At 51.2% G+C, this 16,033-nt stretch overlaps 1 protein-coding gene across 1 annotated transcript; it reads left to right on the top strand.

Moving 5' to 3' along the window:
- Positions 1-10,501: 10,501 nt before the first annotated feature.
- NKX1-1 (NK1 homeobox 1) lies at positions 10,502-15,807 on the top strand. The gene is made up of 2 exons (XM_054823825.1): positions 10,502-10,976; positions 15,008-15,807. Exons 1-2 carry the CDS (start codon positions 10,502-10,504, stop codon positions 15,805-15,807), a joined length of 1,275 nt encoding a protein of 424 aa, XP_054679800.1.
- The last annotated feature ends 226 nt before the right edge of the window (positions 15,808-16,033 follow it).

Genomic DNA, 16,033 nt, shown 5'->3' with positions numbered 1-16,033 from the left:
GATTGTGTTTGGCAACCCAAGGGGGTACAAAGTGAACCTATACTGATAACTGGGTCAGCCTAATAAAGATACATGTGTCTTCAGCTTTAAAGCAATTGATTCTCGTAAAAATGAAATGAAGGTGTGACTGAGACAGTCTTTGGGGTTGAACGTGTCCACTAACACCAAGATTCCCCTCAGTTTCAATGAGGCTTAGAATCAGGGCATACAACTCAACTGATGGATGAAGTAAGATGCACATGTATCTGATACAAACCCATCATCTTGGTATTGCAGTTCCAAAACAAAAGCAGGTTTAAGGCAAAAAGAAAATGTCAGAATCACCAATTTCAGCAAGGCTTCTGCCCTTCACTCAGTCTCCCGAAACACTTGGGAAATGGTTATGTTCATTTCTATGTTTAAACAGCAAAGCTGTATCCAGGAACCTAGGCTGGATTCCCTGCCTGAAGCGGGAGAAGAACAGTTGCATCTTATCACCTGCACAGTGTTTGTGTGTGCCTTAGATCCTGAGGTGTCCGAGACAGGTGGGAAGAAATGCCCCACAGAAACATTTTCTTCTGTGCAATAAAGTGACAGCCCAGGCAACTAACTTAGTAGTCAACTAACTTAGTAGTCAACTAACCTTTGGACAGCAGAGTTAAAAGATGAAACTTGTAATTTGGGGAATCTTTCCCACCCTTATCTGTGTTCCATAACCATTTTGATCTATTTTTCAAGCAGTTTATCGTCAGATATAACAGCTAGAATCTGGCAGTTGGGATTTTTGTTCCTGTTCCTGGTTCTACCACAGGTACAGATTGTTCTCGTAGCCTGTATCTGCAGTTGTTTCAATAGCCAGAAATTGAGAGTCACAACATTTGTGAGAAAGAACCGTTGCTACAGACAAACATATATATCTATTTATGACTTTTTCTCCTTCAATGTACGACATACTTATCAAAGCAACACTATATATACCATTGTTCTTCAATTCCCATCGTCCAGTGTTAAAAACACATGAGTAAACGCCGCTTTCCATGAACAGATGTTAGGTTTGAACAAGGGCTCCAGGTCTGACGCCCAGCTCTGCTTGGTAGAGAATGATATCGTTTACAGAATGATGCTATTTTCAAAGCAAAGTCCGGTACACTGCAGTTATAAATAGCTGAGGGTGTAGTTCCGTTTGTTATTTCTGTAACTGCAGTCGCTATACTGGCTGACACTTGGTTTTGATGTTCTGAGTATTGATAATTTTCTACAAGGGACAATAAATATTATCCTTGTAACTACTCTTTTTTTTATATGTAGGGACAGGACAGGATTCTTTGCTGCTTTGGACTTTAAGCTCAGTTACTTTCATGTCTTATCTGCAAATCTTTCCCCTAGTTTTTCCCTAATCTTCTCAAACTAATGTCCCACTGATATCAAAAAGGGTGCATTTCCAAATGTCACAGTATTATCAGCCACTGACTTACCACGCTTTCTGATGTTTTCCTTCATGTTTAAGATTCCTGGCTGATGGAGGTCACGAGCCTTTTGTCCTGTCGTATCGGCCATGCAGTCATCACGAGTCAGGTGCCCCACAGATTTCCCCACAAACGCACGTCATCCTACCTTGCTTGGATCTTTTGCAGCAGTCAATCAATCTGTTTGATGAATATTCCAGTTGTTAATTGAAATAATTCTGAAATTATAAATCAATCTGATTCGGAATCCAAGGTGCCTGGCTGAGAGTTCAGGTTGAAATTTTCATGTTGAATATATAGCTAAAATGGGAGTCCTAACTTGTATTTGGCTTTCAAATGCCTAAATTAAAAAATATTTCTCATTAGCACTGAGGCAAACAGCATTTCTGTTGCTTCTTGCCTGATGCAGTCTTTTACATCTCTTCTAAATACACCGAAAATGTTTGCAAAATGCTCTAGTATACCCACTTTTTTGGCTATAAATAGGAGGACATGCTTTCAATCTGCATTTAGGCAGCCTAAAAAATTACCTTTCCTCCTCACCAGTCTGGAACTGAATAATGAATCACCACACCTCAGCTGGGACCTTAGTATTAAGGAGAGGAGTAACTGCATGCCAGGCACACCTTAAAACACTCCAGCCTGGTTACTAAAGCACATTGGGGAGTGCCTTCAATACGCTTATTTGAACATGCAGGAATTTTCTCAGTACTGACAAGACTAGGATTTTAAGTATCAACAAGGTCTTGCTATAAAGCATCAGGCAATTTTGCATTACATCCCCTCCTGGTGTAAATCAGCTGATGGAGCTAGCCTAATTTGCACCAGTTTGTAGAGCCAGCCCTTTGACTTAACTGTCTAGGTTAGATCTAAAAGGATAATCTTTTTATCCTCAGTATGTCTGCATTTCTAAGTACTTAAATAAAAAAAAAAATCATAACAGAGGAAGATTGCTTGTCCATCTGAGATTGTCTTAGATGACACTCATTCATATTTGCAAGCTGTGTGCTTCCTCTGTTGCCTCCAAATTAAATTCATCAGAGTGTTGCAGGGACTTCAGTGAAGTTCTGCAGCAGAGGGCAGAAATCTGGGATGTAGCAGAAGTTGGTCAGGTTCAAAAAACTGGGGTCCGACTATGGAAGCTGATCTTTAAGGACCTTTCTAACCCAAACCATTCTATGATTCTATAGGGCATGTAGTGATAAGACATGGGGTAATGGGTTTAAAGTGAAGGAGGGTAGATTTAGATGAGATGTTAGGAAGAAGTTCTTCCCTGTGAGGGTGGTGAGGCACTGGCACAGGTTGCCCAGAGAAGCTGTGGATGCCCCATCCCTGGAAGTGTTCAAGGCCAGGCTGGATGGGGCTTTGGGCAACTTGGTCTAGTGGAGGGTGTCCCTGCCCGTGGCAGGGGGGGTGGAACTGGATGGGCTTTAAAGTCCCTTCCAATCCAAATCATTCTATTCTATTCTATTCTATGAAACACCTTGGCACCATTTTCTGTAGCACAGAATATTGGCAACGGAAGCAGCCTGTCAATATGGGCAAATTAGGAATGTGGCAGTCTTCATTGAATTCACCAGGTTTATTCCACTAAACAATTAAGCTAATAGGGCTGGTGTGTCTGCATCTTGCTTTGGTCCTGAACTGAAAAACTTGGAGGCTCAGTTCCACCTCCTTCCAACTGCCCACACACGTGCATGCTTCTCCAGCTCTGCTGGCATCTGAAAATCACAAAACCATCAATAAGAGTTGGAGACGTTTTCACTAACCCATCACAACTGCGAAGTCCTGGCAGTATTGTTAACCTCGTGTCTAAATAGGAAGAGTAAACCATTTAGATCTGTTGTTAACTTACTCCTTTTACATATAAAAACAATGAAAGAAACAGAAGAATCCCTTTTTCTCCCTTCCTTCTTGGCTGGTGGGAGGAAGACCTTCATTTGCTCTGTAGGGTTTTTCTTGTCCGAGAAGGTGCTATAAGCAGTGCCTGCACGAGTTGTGTCTCCCATGCCCACCTAAAAACTCCTCAGGTTTGCCTTCAATCAGTGCCTCATCACCTTACTAATAGCTTTGGTTAGGCACTGGCTGAGGAAGAAGAGGGAAATACCCGTGCTGGATGCAAAGGGGACATAGGGCAGGGTAACATCAGCCTATCGCTGGTGTCTTCTGCAGATTCTGCTTCGGGTTTCAATTAACAACAAAGAATAGTTGGGGAAGGACTGAATCCTCTTGAACTCTAATAGTTTCCCAGAAGGATCTCTGCCTTGCAAGCATTGTTTTTATACTTCTGTGGTTTCGGATCTGGACAAGGACTGTCTTGTAAGTAGAGCGCTGAGGAAAGTATGACCAGGAGAGGTCTACTGAAAATGATGAAATTAAGATGTTACTTGGGAAAAGAAAGGATTAATACCCTGGCTAATCTAAGCATAACTAGAAAATGTGGTTTTCATCATTCTGTACGAAAGGATGTTGTTCAACACACCCTCCTGTAACTAATAAGGGTAGAACTAATATGATAAATAATACACCCCTAGAAAAAGGATTATGGTAGCAGTAGAAGGAGCGATGTTTATAATCGATGTAAAATAGGTAAAGCCCTGAGTGTCACACCTAGAATATTGGTTAGTAACGCTGAGCAAGAAGAGAGTTTATAATTCAAGGGATCTGACTTGAAGTTCATTTGCAGAGAAGGGAATAAAGCCACTTTATGTGGCTGATACATGCAACGCACATAAACACTTTAAGATAGATAGATGTATTTACATATGTGCATTACAATGCAGTTAGTTTTTATTCTTTCACGTGTGTATTTGTGTATTTTGTGTACATTCCTTATATAAATGTGTGTACCTACAGAAAGAAGTATCCATATATAATGTATTCATAGACAGTGATATTTACGCTCACATGCATGTGCCATTAGCGCATGGATGTGGGCATACATCTTAAACGACTGCACAACCCGGGGCACCACAAAGGCTGTTCAGATGCCACAGCCAATGTCAGAAACTGTACCTGTGAGGAGGCGCTTAGCAGTATTTGGAGGGAGGGTTGAACTTCATGACCGCCTGAAGAGTCCCCACATCCAAACAATAAGAGAAACTTGCTGCTGGGGTAGGGGGGTGACAGGAGACAGACGACTTGTTAGGGTTTGGTTGCGGGTTTTTTCCTTTTTTTTACCATGAATTCCTTAATACAAGTCAAATCTTTTTTTTTCCTTCACTGCCTTCCCAGGGACCGTAGCATCTCAGTGAGAGCCAGGCCTCTGCCACAAGCGATGGGTACCAGCATAGAGGAGCGGGGGAAGATGCTATCGCAGGCAGCCCCTCTGCCTGGGAGATGAGAAGAGCAGAGGTGTGTGCACTGAGTCTGCAATAGCCCTCCTCCTTTCCTCTCGCTCTATCTGAAGTCTGTTGTATATTTGTTCCTTCACGGCTCCTCGTCCTTAGATTAGATTTCTCCTTTCTCATTACCAACCTTAATAGACCCTTCAGACCTCATTCCAGCCCCAGATATTATCTGACCCGTATAATTAATTAATTATAGCCCAAATATTATAGATTATTAAAAATAGCATAACTAATAGTGTAATATCTCAAGCTGTCGACTTTAATAGTCAACATTGTCTTGGTCTCTCTTATCAGGCTGGGACACCCGGTGAGAATATTGATTTCTGGTAATTTTAACCATCATCTGCCATCCTGATGGGTAATTGTCAGATTTTCACCAGAGTCAGAGCTCATTTGAAATCGTTAAACCGTCGGCAAGGCTCACAGTTGATCTTAATGTTTCCTTTTTCTCCCCCTTCAATATGTTTCGGCAACAGAGAGAAAAATAGAAAGAGAAAGAGAGAGCAAACGAGAGCTGCCTGCGTGCCGGCCATCTGATTTCTCTTTTATTTTATTTTCTCCTTTCCGTCTATGGCCCCCGTGATGCAGAGGAACTGTCTGTGCCCCCTCCACCACCGCTCTTTCAACCTTTCGTTAGAAATATAATAATAATAATAATAATGACCCGCTAATCCTGAAGCACGCGTGTGTCCACGGTGTCCCTGAAAATGTGACAGTGCTGCTGTCGGTGCAGCATCCCCGCTCGGGAAATGGGGGGCAGAAGGTGGGGTGCTCTCCTCCCCCAGCCAGGCCGGGCCCCCATCCCAGGGCTGCTTCCCACGCGTGTCTCGCCCGCGCCGGGGGCTGGCGGCCGCGGGCAGGGGAGCTGGGGGTTGGTATCCGGGGAAAGGGGGGGTGTCTCCCCGTTTCCCCCCTCTTGCCCAGCATCCTGGCGGGCGGCCCGGGGATGCTCTCGGCGGAGCACCTCTAGCCTCCTGCCAGCAAAACGGATCGGTATTCGCGAGGTGTGTGAAAAAGCCCCTGCAGAAGCGATCCCAGCCGCGAGAAGTGACAACAAGGCACTTTATTAGTATTTTATATAAACTCCCGGGTGCTGGGAGATAAACGCCCAAATTAGGAGACCGGGGGGGGGGGGGAGGGGCGGCTGTTTAAATGGGAATCTGCCGAGCTGAGGCTTGAAGGATGATGAGGGACCGTGGGTACCCCTACCCCTCTCTGTGCACCGCCCCGGGTGACACTCGGGGGCATCTCTCCCTCCGTCCCTTCCCCCCCCCGCCAGCCGCACCCGGGGCTACCCCCGGGCTGCCGGGGAGCTGGGAGGGAGCCGGCGAGAGGGAAGGGAACTGTTTAATAGATCCTCCGAGGATTCCCCTAGAGCATTATTTAAACTTCTAATTATGATTCATGTGTGTGATAATATTAATTTAATAATCAAGGAGCTGTGCAGGAAGCATTAACCTCAATTAAGCTCATTACTACCCTAACCTGGAATCCCCAGGGCTTTTAAATCTTCTACTATGAGGACCTGACACTGCATTGATAGAGGGCGAGATCAGCAGCAGAATTTTTTTTTTCCCCCCTAAATCATTTGCCTTCGTGGATAGAGTTAATTAATTCCCTGATTTTGGCTCGGGGGGGGGAGTGTGTGTTGGGGGGGTTCCCACCTCCCCATGGAGAGCCGAGCATCCTGGGGTGACCGTCTGTCCCCGGTCCTGAGCTCTGCCCTGAGCGGAGAGACCCTCGGGGGGAACAAAATCAGGATGAGACCAAAAAACATGTGCGAGGCAGGGGCTGGCGGGGCCCTGCTTGCCGCCACAGAAACGAGGGGCACAAAATAATAAATAATAATAATAATAATAATAATAGCAGCAACCCACTCAAAGTAGGACGAGAATTTTGGAGCTCGATTGCGTTTGAAAACAAAATGGGGAAGGCAAGAAGCTGAAGCGACCTCCCGGACCCCCCAGCCAGGCAGATGCGGCCGCGGAAGACCCGCGTCGGCGGGACCTCGCTGTGCCGGGGCTGCGGGCAGCGCGGAGGGACGCGGAGATTCCGCGTCTGGTGCAGCCACCGAAGTGACCTTCTCGGTGCAGCGAGGGCTGCTAAATTGTTTTACCGCGGCGATAAATGGCCTTAATTACGCGGAGCTCCACACCCCCCGGGGACGAATGGTGAATAGTCAAAAAAAAAACCCCACCAAACATGAAGAAGGAAAAAAAAAAAAAAAAAAAGGCTCGTTCGTTGATCCGGAGTTTGCTGAAATCTAATTTGAAATTCAGTATTAACTAATTAAGTTCGAGGTGGAAAACGGCTCGTAGCCGTGGGAGCGAACGGGACCTCCCCTCCGACCCCAGCACCCCCCGGACCGCCGGAGGCCTGAGCTTCGGACTGGGGGCTGGAGAGCTGCGGGGGCACCCCCGGTCCCCGCAGGGTGCCCGGCCTGGGGAGAAGGGGTGACCGGGCACCGGCGGGACTTGGAGCACAGCCCTCTGCGGGGTTCTCCCTGCCCTGCCCTGCCCTTGCAAAACCAAGGCATCGGATCCCGTCCTTAAAAGCGACATCCCAAGGGGAGCCTTCGCCCCTCCCCGGGGCATGCGGGGCTCGGCGGGGCCCGCCCGGGGTGGCGGAGGGGCCAGCGGCTCCCAGGAGATGCTCTGGCCACCGGCTGCTTCAGGCTGTGGAAATATCACCTCCCCGCAGGTATAATTCAGCCTAACTACAGAGATAACTATCGCTGCGGCGGGGAGGCTTGTAAAAACGCGACGGTGTTTCGTGTGTTTATTTATTTTGGAAAAGGAAACGTTTCCGTGGGAGCTGTCCCCAGCGGAACAAGGAGTCCGGGTCCAAAATGTGGGGACCTAACTCTGCATGAGGTCAGTGTTGCCCTTCTGGGGGTCCCCTGGCAGGTCCTCACCCCCGCAGCACCCCTTCCAGCTAGTCCCGAAGGGCAGCGTCTCCCCGGCTCGCTCGGAGGAGGCTGTTGCTCGTCCCTCCTGCAAGGAAAATGGAAAGGAGTCTTCCTGGAGAGCAAGACGGGACCGGTCACCCGGCCCGATCACGAGAGAGATATTACATGTCACAACTCATCTAGGGCCCCATAATCAGCGCTAACTTTCTGGTGAACAGATAACCAGAGATGGCAGATGGATGGAGATTGCACAAATGAGGCTCTAATTGACAATCAATTGTGATTAGGAGCAATAGAACATCTTTATAACACTGGTTTTAAACCGCCAACAAACAAAAGCGCCGGGTGGGCTGGGGGGTCCTGTAGAGATGGGGTCCCGCAGTGACTCCCCAACATCCCTGCTGGCCCCAGTTCTGCCCCCGTCCCCCTCCGCATCTCCCCCGGGGTGGGGGGGTGGTGGTGGTTGTGTCTGTCGGTGCTCACCGGGCCGGTGGTGCCTGCGAGCACGTCGGGGGAACAGGAGGTGCCTCTGTGCCTCTATTTGGGGGTGCTTCCTGGGGATGTGGCTCCTCCTGCAAGCACCCAGCGCAAACCCGGGCATTTGTGCTAAGTTACCCGCTCTGGTCTCTGCACGCTTGGGGACTGTCCCTGCCCGGGCAACCGGGCACAGAGATTTAATTACAATTAGGATATATTTTTTTTTTCTAAGATGTACTGACCCAGGGAATAAAAAATACCCCTACCACCGCCACCCCAAAAAACCTGCATTTTCTCGAGAAAAAAGGTACAAATACAGGCAACGACCACAGCAGATCTGATAAAGCCACGTCAATGGCATCTACCTAAACTGCCGTCTATTTTTCATAAATAATATCGCAGAACTGCGGGCAGAAGTAATGGGAGGAAAATTTATCCGTAAGAAAAGATGAGATCAGAGGCACGGCCGGAGGAGGAAGGAAAGAGGAGCTGCTAACAAACAAACAAACAGATGGGTGTGTGTTTGTGCAAGTGTGTGTACACGCAGATTAAAACTTCGCTCTCGCTGTGTGTTCGTGGCAGCCCCGTCGGTAAGGTCAGGAAAAGGGGGAGAGGTAATTACCTACACATGATCAGAGATTATACATACCATTTCAACCCAGGAGGTGATTTATAATTTAAAGATAAAGCATAATAAAGTCATAAAAGGGAAAGGACACTGTTGTGGTGTCTGATTAAAATCTAAGGGCTGGTGTATAATATATGAGCGGGGGCTGTTGTGGGCTCCCGCTCAGCGGGACTCCCCTGGGCCCAGCCCGCTGATGGACTAATCATGTCCAAGCCCTACCAAAATTACAAGCTGATTGTTTTACCCATTATTTCTCCCAACTTTTAATTTCTGCTTTCTAAAGGATCATTGCCCGCGGTAATTGCAAAGGACCTGTCCTTGTATGTGTCACCAGCCTCAAAGACAAAAAAAAATCTAATTTTCCTTTTATGCTTTCTCTATTTTCCTACACCCCCCCCCTTTTTTTTTTCCTTGGCAGCTAATTCAAACTGAGTAGCGACTGGAGCGTCCAAAACAAGAATGAAATTGATATGATCAAAGCACACGCGGCTATACTCGAAAGGGAAGGAAATTAGGTAGAGGAAGAAATTCGGGTTTTACAATTCGCAGATAACTTTTATTCCTATCTCTTAATTTTCCATAATTAAAACCACCTTTTTTTTTTTTTTTTTTTTAAGTGGAAGTTAGGTCTGGTTATTGCTTTACTCCTGCATGGGAGGGAACAGACCTTTTCTCCCAGTTACTCAGAATTTATTGATCGTCGTGTTTTGTCTTGTGCTGTTTAAACGTATTAATTTTCTCCCAGCATTTTCCTGAGACTTACATTTGATATTTAATTTTAACTAATTAGTTAAGGGAGAGAGAGAGGTGGGGGGGGGGTGTCCGCTCCAACCACTAAACATCCGTCCATAATTTTACCCTTTTGTTCTAATTTAATAAAACCAGCAGAGAAGGGAAACAGGTGCTGGGGGCTGACACTTCTAGGCACACTCACACACATAATCCCCTTTTGATCACCTAACTCCACTGTTAGGGATGGAAGACCTTAAGTTCCCATTTTCTGTGTATAATATCTTCTTTATATTGATCCCGCAATTATTTAAAAGAAAGCGTCATCTCCTCCCACTTCTCCAAATAAGGCTATTTAGATGCTTTCCAGATGAGTGGAGGTGTGCTGAAACAGAGCTGACAGCCAAGTATATCACAGCCAACACCATCCTTCATTCGCTCGCTCCCTCTCTGCCCCCCTCCCCCCGGCACACACTTTCACTGTGTCTCTCCTCCAGTGATGAAGATTACAGACTATTATGGGCAAGGGATTAATTTGTAGCCAATTACAATCCAGTGCTAAATATGAATGCATAAATAAGATACAGCCCTGCTTCTGTGTGTATGTGTGCGAGAGAGAGAGAGGGAGGGAGGGAGGGAGGGGGGGGGCGGGCGGGCAGGCAGGCAGGCAGGCAGGCAGGCAGGAGCGCCCGGGCAGCCTGGTGAGGATGATGAGAAGGAAGAAGGAGCAGCTGAGTGGAGGCTCTGAGCCGAGCATCACCTTGTGACTCCCTGCCTCCCCCGGAGGCTCCCGGCCGGCTGGACCCAGCGCAGCCCCGGGGAGCTGAAGGCAGCGGCTCGCCCCTGAGCCGGAGCGGGGGCCGGGGAGGAGTTTCCAGCTCAACTTCGCCGGAGGAAGGAGGGGGGGGGGAAAGAGCGGGGGGGGGGGGGGAAGTTGCAACCGAGAGGGGCTCTGCAAAGAGTCATGAATGTGAGCAGAGACAAGGTCGGTGACATCTCCATCCCGGCAGCGGCAGCCGCGGCGGTGACAGCCCCCGCAGCCGCGGCTGGCATCGGCGGGGAGTCCTGCGGCTTGCACGGGGAAGGCATGGACAGCCATGGGGAGCAGCGGCTCTCGGACCGCGGCGAGCTGCCGCTTTACTCCTGCCCTGGAAATAGGGACAGGCAAGGGGACAACCAGAGCAACACCCCCGGACAAGAGGGGGCAGTGGCCGCGCTGCCCATGGTGCACAGAACCACTTCCTTCTCCGTGCTCGACATCCTGGACCCTAACAAATTCAACAGCAAAAGGAGGCAGTGCGCGGTCTTGTACAAATCGGTGGGGACCGAGTTCACGCTGGGGGCGGAGGATAAGCCCGAGGACTCAGGGACGGAGCTGGCCGAGCAAAAGGCTCTCGCCGAAGATTTCGACACGTGCAAGAAGTCCGCAGACTTGATCAGTAAGTAGGTCTGGGGACTCGGAGCCCCCCCGGGATGGGGGGGGCTGCACCCAGCTCCCCGGGGAAGGGGCTTGCATGCTTTTAAAGACCGTCTTTCCCCCGCTGGCAGCAATGGGAGCCGGGGCGCTGGGGGCAGCTGGCTCTCGGGGAAGTGTAAGCGTTCCCTGCAGTGCTGCTGGGATGTAAAGAGGTGGGAAACTGCGAGAGGTTGGGGGACGGCAGGGCGGAGGGCCGGGAGCATCACCCCGGACAGGCCGGGGCTGGCGGCGTGTCCCCGGGGCTCGGTACCGGCCGGGCTCCGCTCCCTGCGCTTGCCCCGCCTGCCCCGGGGAGCTCAGCTGGGGACACCCCGGGCTATTCGACCTGTGCATTCCCGGGAGCAGCAGGATTAGTCCCGGGGGTGCCCGGCCGGCTGGGGGGGGATCCCGCCATCCTCTTCCTCCTCCCGGGAAGAGCCATCCCCGAGTGTCAGCTCTGGCTCAGGCAAACTTGCAAGCGGCTTCTAGAGCTGAGGCTTCAGAGGGCCGGATCGGCCCCGGGGATGCGAAACCTTCTTTCCGTGCCCCCACGGAGCCTGGGTCTCCCCAGGCATTTATGACTTTTATGTATCTTCTCCCCAGCCTCCAGATCCGCTCTCCCCGTCCCTTCCCCGCCCCCCCCCCCCTCCACCGCAGCCTACCGCCCGTTGCTCTGGGCGACAGATTCAATTTTCTCTCTCCCCTTGGCTTTTTTTAGGACAAATCAGACTAATTGTGACAAAATGCTGGTTATCTCTGGAAAAACAATTAAATTCCTTCGATTACATTTAAGGTAAAATGTGCTTAGCAGCGTAAAGAGGCTGGATAATGGGGGAAATCGCCCCAGAGTGGCATGTAGGACTGCCTGGATCGATATCCTATTATCGAATTGTGCATATCTCTTTCAAGCACCTTGCAAACTCTTCCCTAACATCTAAATTATAGGGTCAAAATTCGGATAATTACTCGATTAAAACCTATTACACTTATTAGGGCTCGCTATTGATCGGGAATTGCATTCGACCCAAGCTCTAGATTGCTTTTTCTTTCTGGGTCCAAATATCCCAACTTTCTTTCTCACCTCTAAATACCGCGACTCTGGGGATAGAGAAGGGTTTTCGGGAAACGACGGTAGTTGTGAAAAATATCTATAGTTATTCTGTGTCCTGAGAGGGGAGAGAAGGGGCAGTAAGTAGCGTGGGATAAACTTCTCGGATCGGGAAAAATAATTTCTCTGTGGCTGGGGCGAGAGAAGAGGACTCGGATCTTTCTAATCTCGCCATAGCATGACTCTCAATCCAAATTAAGCACCCAAAGAGGTCTGCAATCTGCTGCAGCCCGAGTCTTTTACAACAGAAGCGTTTTTAATGGCTCAAGCAAAACCAGGAATGGGGCATTAATAGAATTCAAAAGAGATTTTTTTAAACGCAGTGCGTAGCTGGGGTAATTATTCGTCTAAACTCATCTGACTTTTGTCATACTAAATAGATCTGGGCGATCAGAAAGACTGACGAGGTCAGCCTATCGCTAATCTCGCGCTTTTATCTCCAGACAAGCAGAGAAATGTAACTCTATCATTTCTCTAAAAATAAATATATTTGGAGGCATCGCGCAGCGGTGTGCTTCGCCTACTGACAAGTTTCCCGGACACTTGGCACGTTTACCCTTCGGTCCTACCGCCTTCATAAGATGGCAACAGTCACGAATAGATCTGGGACTGCTCGAAAATCACGAAATTTAATTCCTCTTTTTCCCCATCGCAATTAATATTGGCTCAAGCAGTGGTTTAATTTAGGAGAAGTGTTCCCAAAAGTGGCTTTGACCAGAAAAGTAACAACACCCGGAAAATGCAAAGGTTTTCTGGCAAAAGGAGAGCGAAAACGGCGCTTGTCACACTCCGCTCATAAAACTTATTTAATGTTAAAAATAACGGTTAAATTCCATATTAAATTAACGTTTAACATCTTTCAGAAACCAAATCGCAAGTCCAGCGTCAATCTCCATCGCCAATTGTATTCGCGCTGCATTTTTCCGTTTAAAGAAAATTTTAGTTGAGCTACGGCTGGGATTTCCTGGAGTTTACTGGGAAAAAATAAACTCGAAAATAGCAACCACACGTTCCCTGGTCAGTATGTGTGGAAGCGACGAGGGCTGGCGTTGCGCTCAGTCCCCTGATTTGCCCCGAACTCGTATCTACACGCACTTTTAATAAATTCTTGTTGCAAAATTTACTCACCTCAATTTATAACAAGTTCTACAGGTTGCAGGATGCACTGTGTCGGGTTGGGGAAAAACTAACCGGGTTCCCATGTACGTACAGCGGCGATCACTCGCGTTTTCTGTTCGCCGATTTGAACGGAAAGCTGGAAATGATTCTTAATGAAGCCCGAGATATTAAGGGATATTTTCCGACTAAAAAGGATTACGATAAACTTCACTGCCCCTTTTCTTCCTAGTGAGCCAGCCATATGCGACATCAGCCGAAATCACCTCGTTGTACAAAATACCTTTTCTTTAAACACCTGTAATCTTCTATAGGGGCTTTAGGGTGTCCGGCGTTAGGATACGGACCAAGTTTGAGGTGCAATAGCGTGTTCAGTTTTTTGAGGATTAAAACCAACTAAAGTACGCACGGGATGGCAGATGAGCGATTCACTTTCTATTTGCATATCTCGGTTAAACAAGTTAAAGGAGCCCTTGATTAGGGGGTTCCCGGAGCTGCACCCCTCTTTTAGATGTGAGTGGAAGGAAGTTTAGGAGTTTCTGAAAGCACCGGCTAAAAGGGACGGTTTTTCTGGGCCTCTGCCCCCCGACCTGCCCGCCGTGCTTCCCTCAATCCCCGTCCGTGTGGCAGGAGACCGCGGAGAGGATTTGCCCCCCCGGTTCCCCCGGCGGAGTCCGAGCCCCCGGTCGGGGTCGGGGGGAGCCGGTTCTCCGGAAAACGCGATTTGCTTTCAGGCTTCATAATGACAGAACCGTCAGGAGAAGTCCAATAGCCTTAAATATCGGATAATTACCCTCTTCTCCGGTGGAGACCCGTTAATTGGAGCGTAATATAAACCCAAATAAATTAAATGACCGTTAACTAGTTTGTACATTACACAAAATGAGTTTAATTAAGTTTGTATCTGCTCTGCTAATCAATACAAGTATTTACTCGACTTTAATACTTCCATCTCAGGAAGTGACAAGACGTCAAACCAGGCGGAGAAAGGGTTAAAAATGCCAGAGCAAAAGCCAGCAAATCTCCCATCGATGCGAAGATTTCCGTCACTAAAATTCTTAAAAGCGATGTGACATCTTTGCTGCCCGCTTCCAAAACCCGGCTGGCTCGGCCCAGCCCGGCGGGGAACGCGGGGGCTTCTCCCCCAGCCGGCACCTCGCCCCTGCCAGCGCCCCGCCGCCCGCCGCGGCTTTGGGGGACCCCGGGGACCCCCCTGTTGCCTTCCCAAAGGCCTTTCCGACCCCTGAGTGTTTTGTGGGCGCACTGGCGGCGGTGGGAAGGGGGGGATGTATCCCATGTCCTGACCACGTCTCGGTGCCAGCTCTTGCCGAAGATGGGTAGCTCGGTCGGGGCAGCGCTGGTAAAGCCTCCCCGGGTTGGACGGCCCTTTCCCGGCCCTAGGGCTTCAGACCCCGGGGCGGCCTTGGAGGTGGCTCCGAGTCCCATCCTGGCCGCTTCTGAGCGGCTCCGCGCCTTGTCGCCCCGACCCAGCCCCGGCGCAGGGCAGGCGGATGAGCGGCTGGCCGCGCAGTCGGGGGTACGGAGTACCGCATCCCCACCGCGGGCGGAGGGCCCCGGGGGAGCCGGGCAGGGCGGCCCCGCTCCCCGAGCACCCCTGTCCCAGCAGCAGCAGGGATGACAGGCGGGTGCATCCGCCCCACGGAGCCGGTTTCTCCCCTCCGCCCTCACCCCGGGAGGCCGCGCCGGAGGGGACCGGGTCGGGACTGGGCGGGGGCTGGGGCTGGGTCCGGCGGCGGCGAGACCTAACAGCGGCTGTCGGTTGTCCGCAGAGGACGGCGAGCTCTACAAGGCCGAGGAGTGCGACCTCGACTACAGCAGCCGGCCGAGCCGCAGCCCCGACAGCGAGCTGCCGGACGACGAGGAGCTGTGCAGCGAGGAGAGCAGCAGCAGCAGCTCTGCGGCGCCCGGCGAGGCCGACCCGGGCCACCCCCACGCCGAGGCGGGCGAGGCGGGAGGCGTCCCACCACCACCACCACCACCCCCGCCGCCGCCCCCGCCCCCGCCGCCCCAGCAGCCGCCGTCGGCTCCCGGCGCGGGGCAGCAGAGCCAGCAGGCCAAGCCCAAGAGGAAGCGGACGGGCTCGGACTCCAAGTCGGGCAAACCCCGGCGGGCTCGGACAGCTTTCACCTACGAGCAGCTGGTGGCGCTGGAGAACAAGTTCAAGTCCACACGGTACCTGTCGGTGTGCGAGCGCCTCAACCTGGCGCTCTCCCTCAGCCTCACCGAGACGCAGGTGAAGATCTGGTTCCAGAACCGCCGCACCAAGTGGAAGAAGCAGAACCCGGGGGCCGACACCAGCGCGCCCACCGGCGGCGGCGGCGGAGGCGGCGGGGCGGGCGGCGGGCTGGGCGGCGGGGCGCTGGCGGGGGGGCTCAGCCCCCTCAGCCACTCGCCGCCCATGGGCAACCCGCTCTCCATGCACGGGCCCGGCAGCTACGCCGGACACCCCGCCGGCGGGCTGGTGTGCGCCGCCCAGCTGCCCTTCCTGCCCAGCCCCGCCGTCCTCTCGCCCTTCGTCCTGGGCTCGCAGACTTACGGCGCTCCGGCTTTCTACACCCCGCACCTATAAGCCCGACGCCCCTTCCTCCTCCTCACCCCGCCGGCCCCTTCCTGCTGCACCCCGACGCCCCTCCGGGGCCGCCCGGCTGGGCGCTTGGGGGACCGGTCGCTGTGCGGCTTTTTCCCCCGCACACCCGAGAGCTGAAACCAACCTGGCAGCCACACCGGGAGGGAAAGGGGCGGCCGGGGGCTCCGGGGGCTCCCGGCCGCCCCTCAGCCCCACCGGCTGCGGCGGG

Source organism: Grus americana, chromosome 4 (genome assembly GCF_028858705.1).
Source record: "Grus americana isolate bGruAme1 chromosome 4, bGruAme1.mat, whole genome shotgun sequence".
NCBI classification, from domain to species: Eukaryota; Metazoa; Chordata; class Aves; order Gruiformes; family Gruidae; genus Grus; species Grus americana.
This window is presented reverse-complemented; position numbering and strand designations above follow the sequence as displayed.

Bases quoted from the DNA above. Each gene is read 5' to 3' on its own strand.
- NKX1-1 (XM_054823825.1), top strand. From the start codon at position 10,502: ATGAATGTGAGCAGAGACAAGGTCGGTGACATCTCCATCCCGGCAGCG. The intron at 10,977-15,007 runs GTAAGTAGGTCT...GGTTGTCCGCAG, and splicing joins GAAGTCCGCAGACTTGATCA to AGGACGGCGAGCTCTACAAG.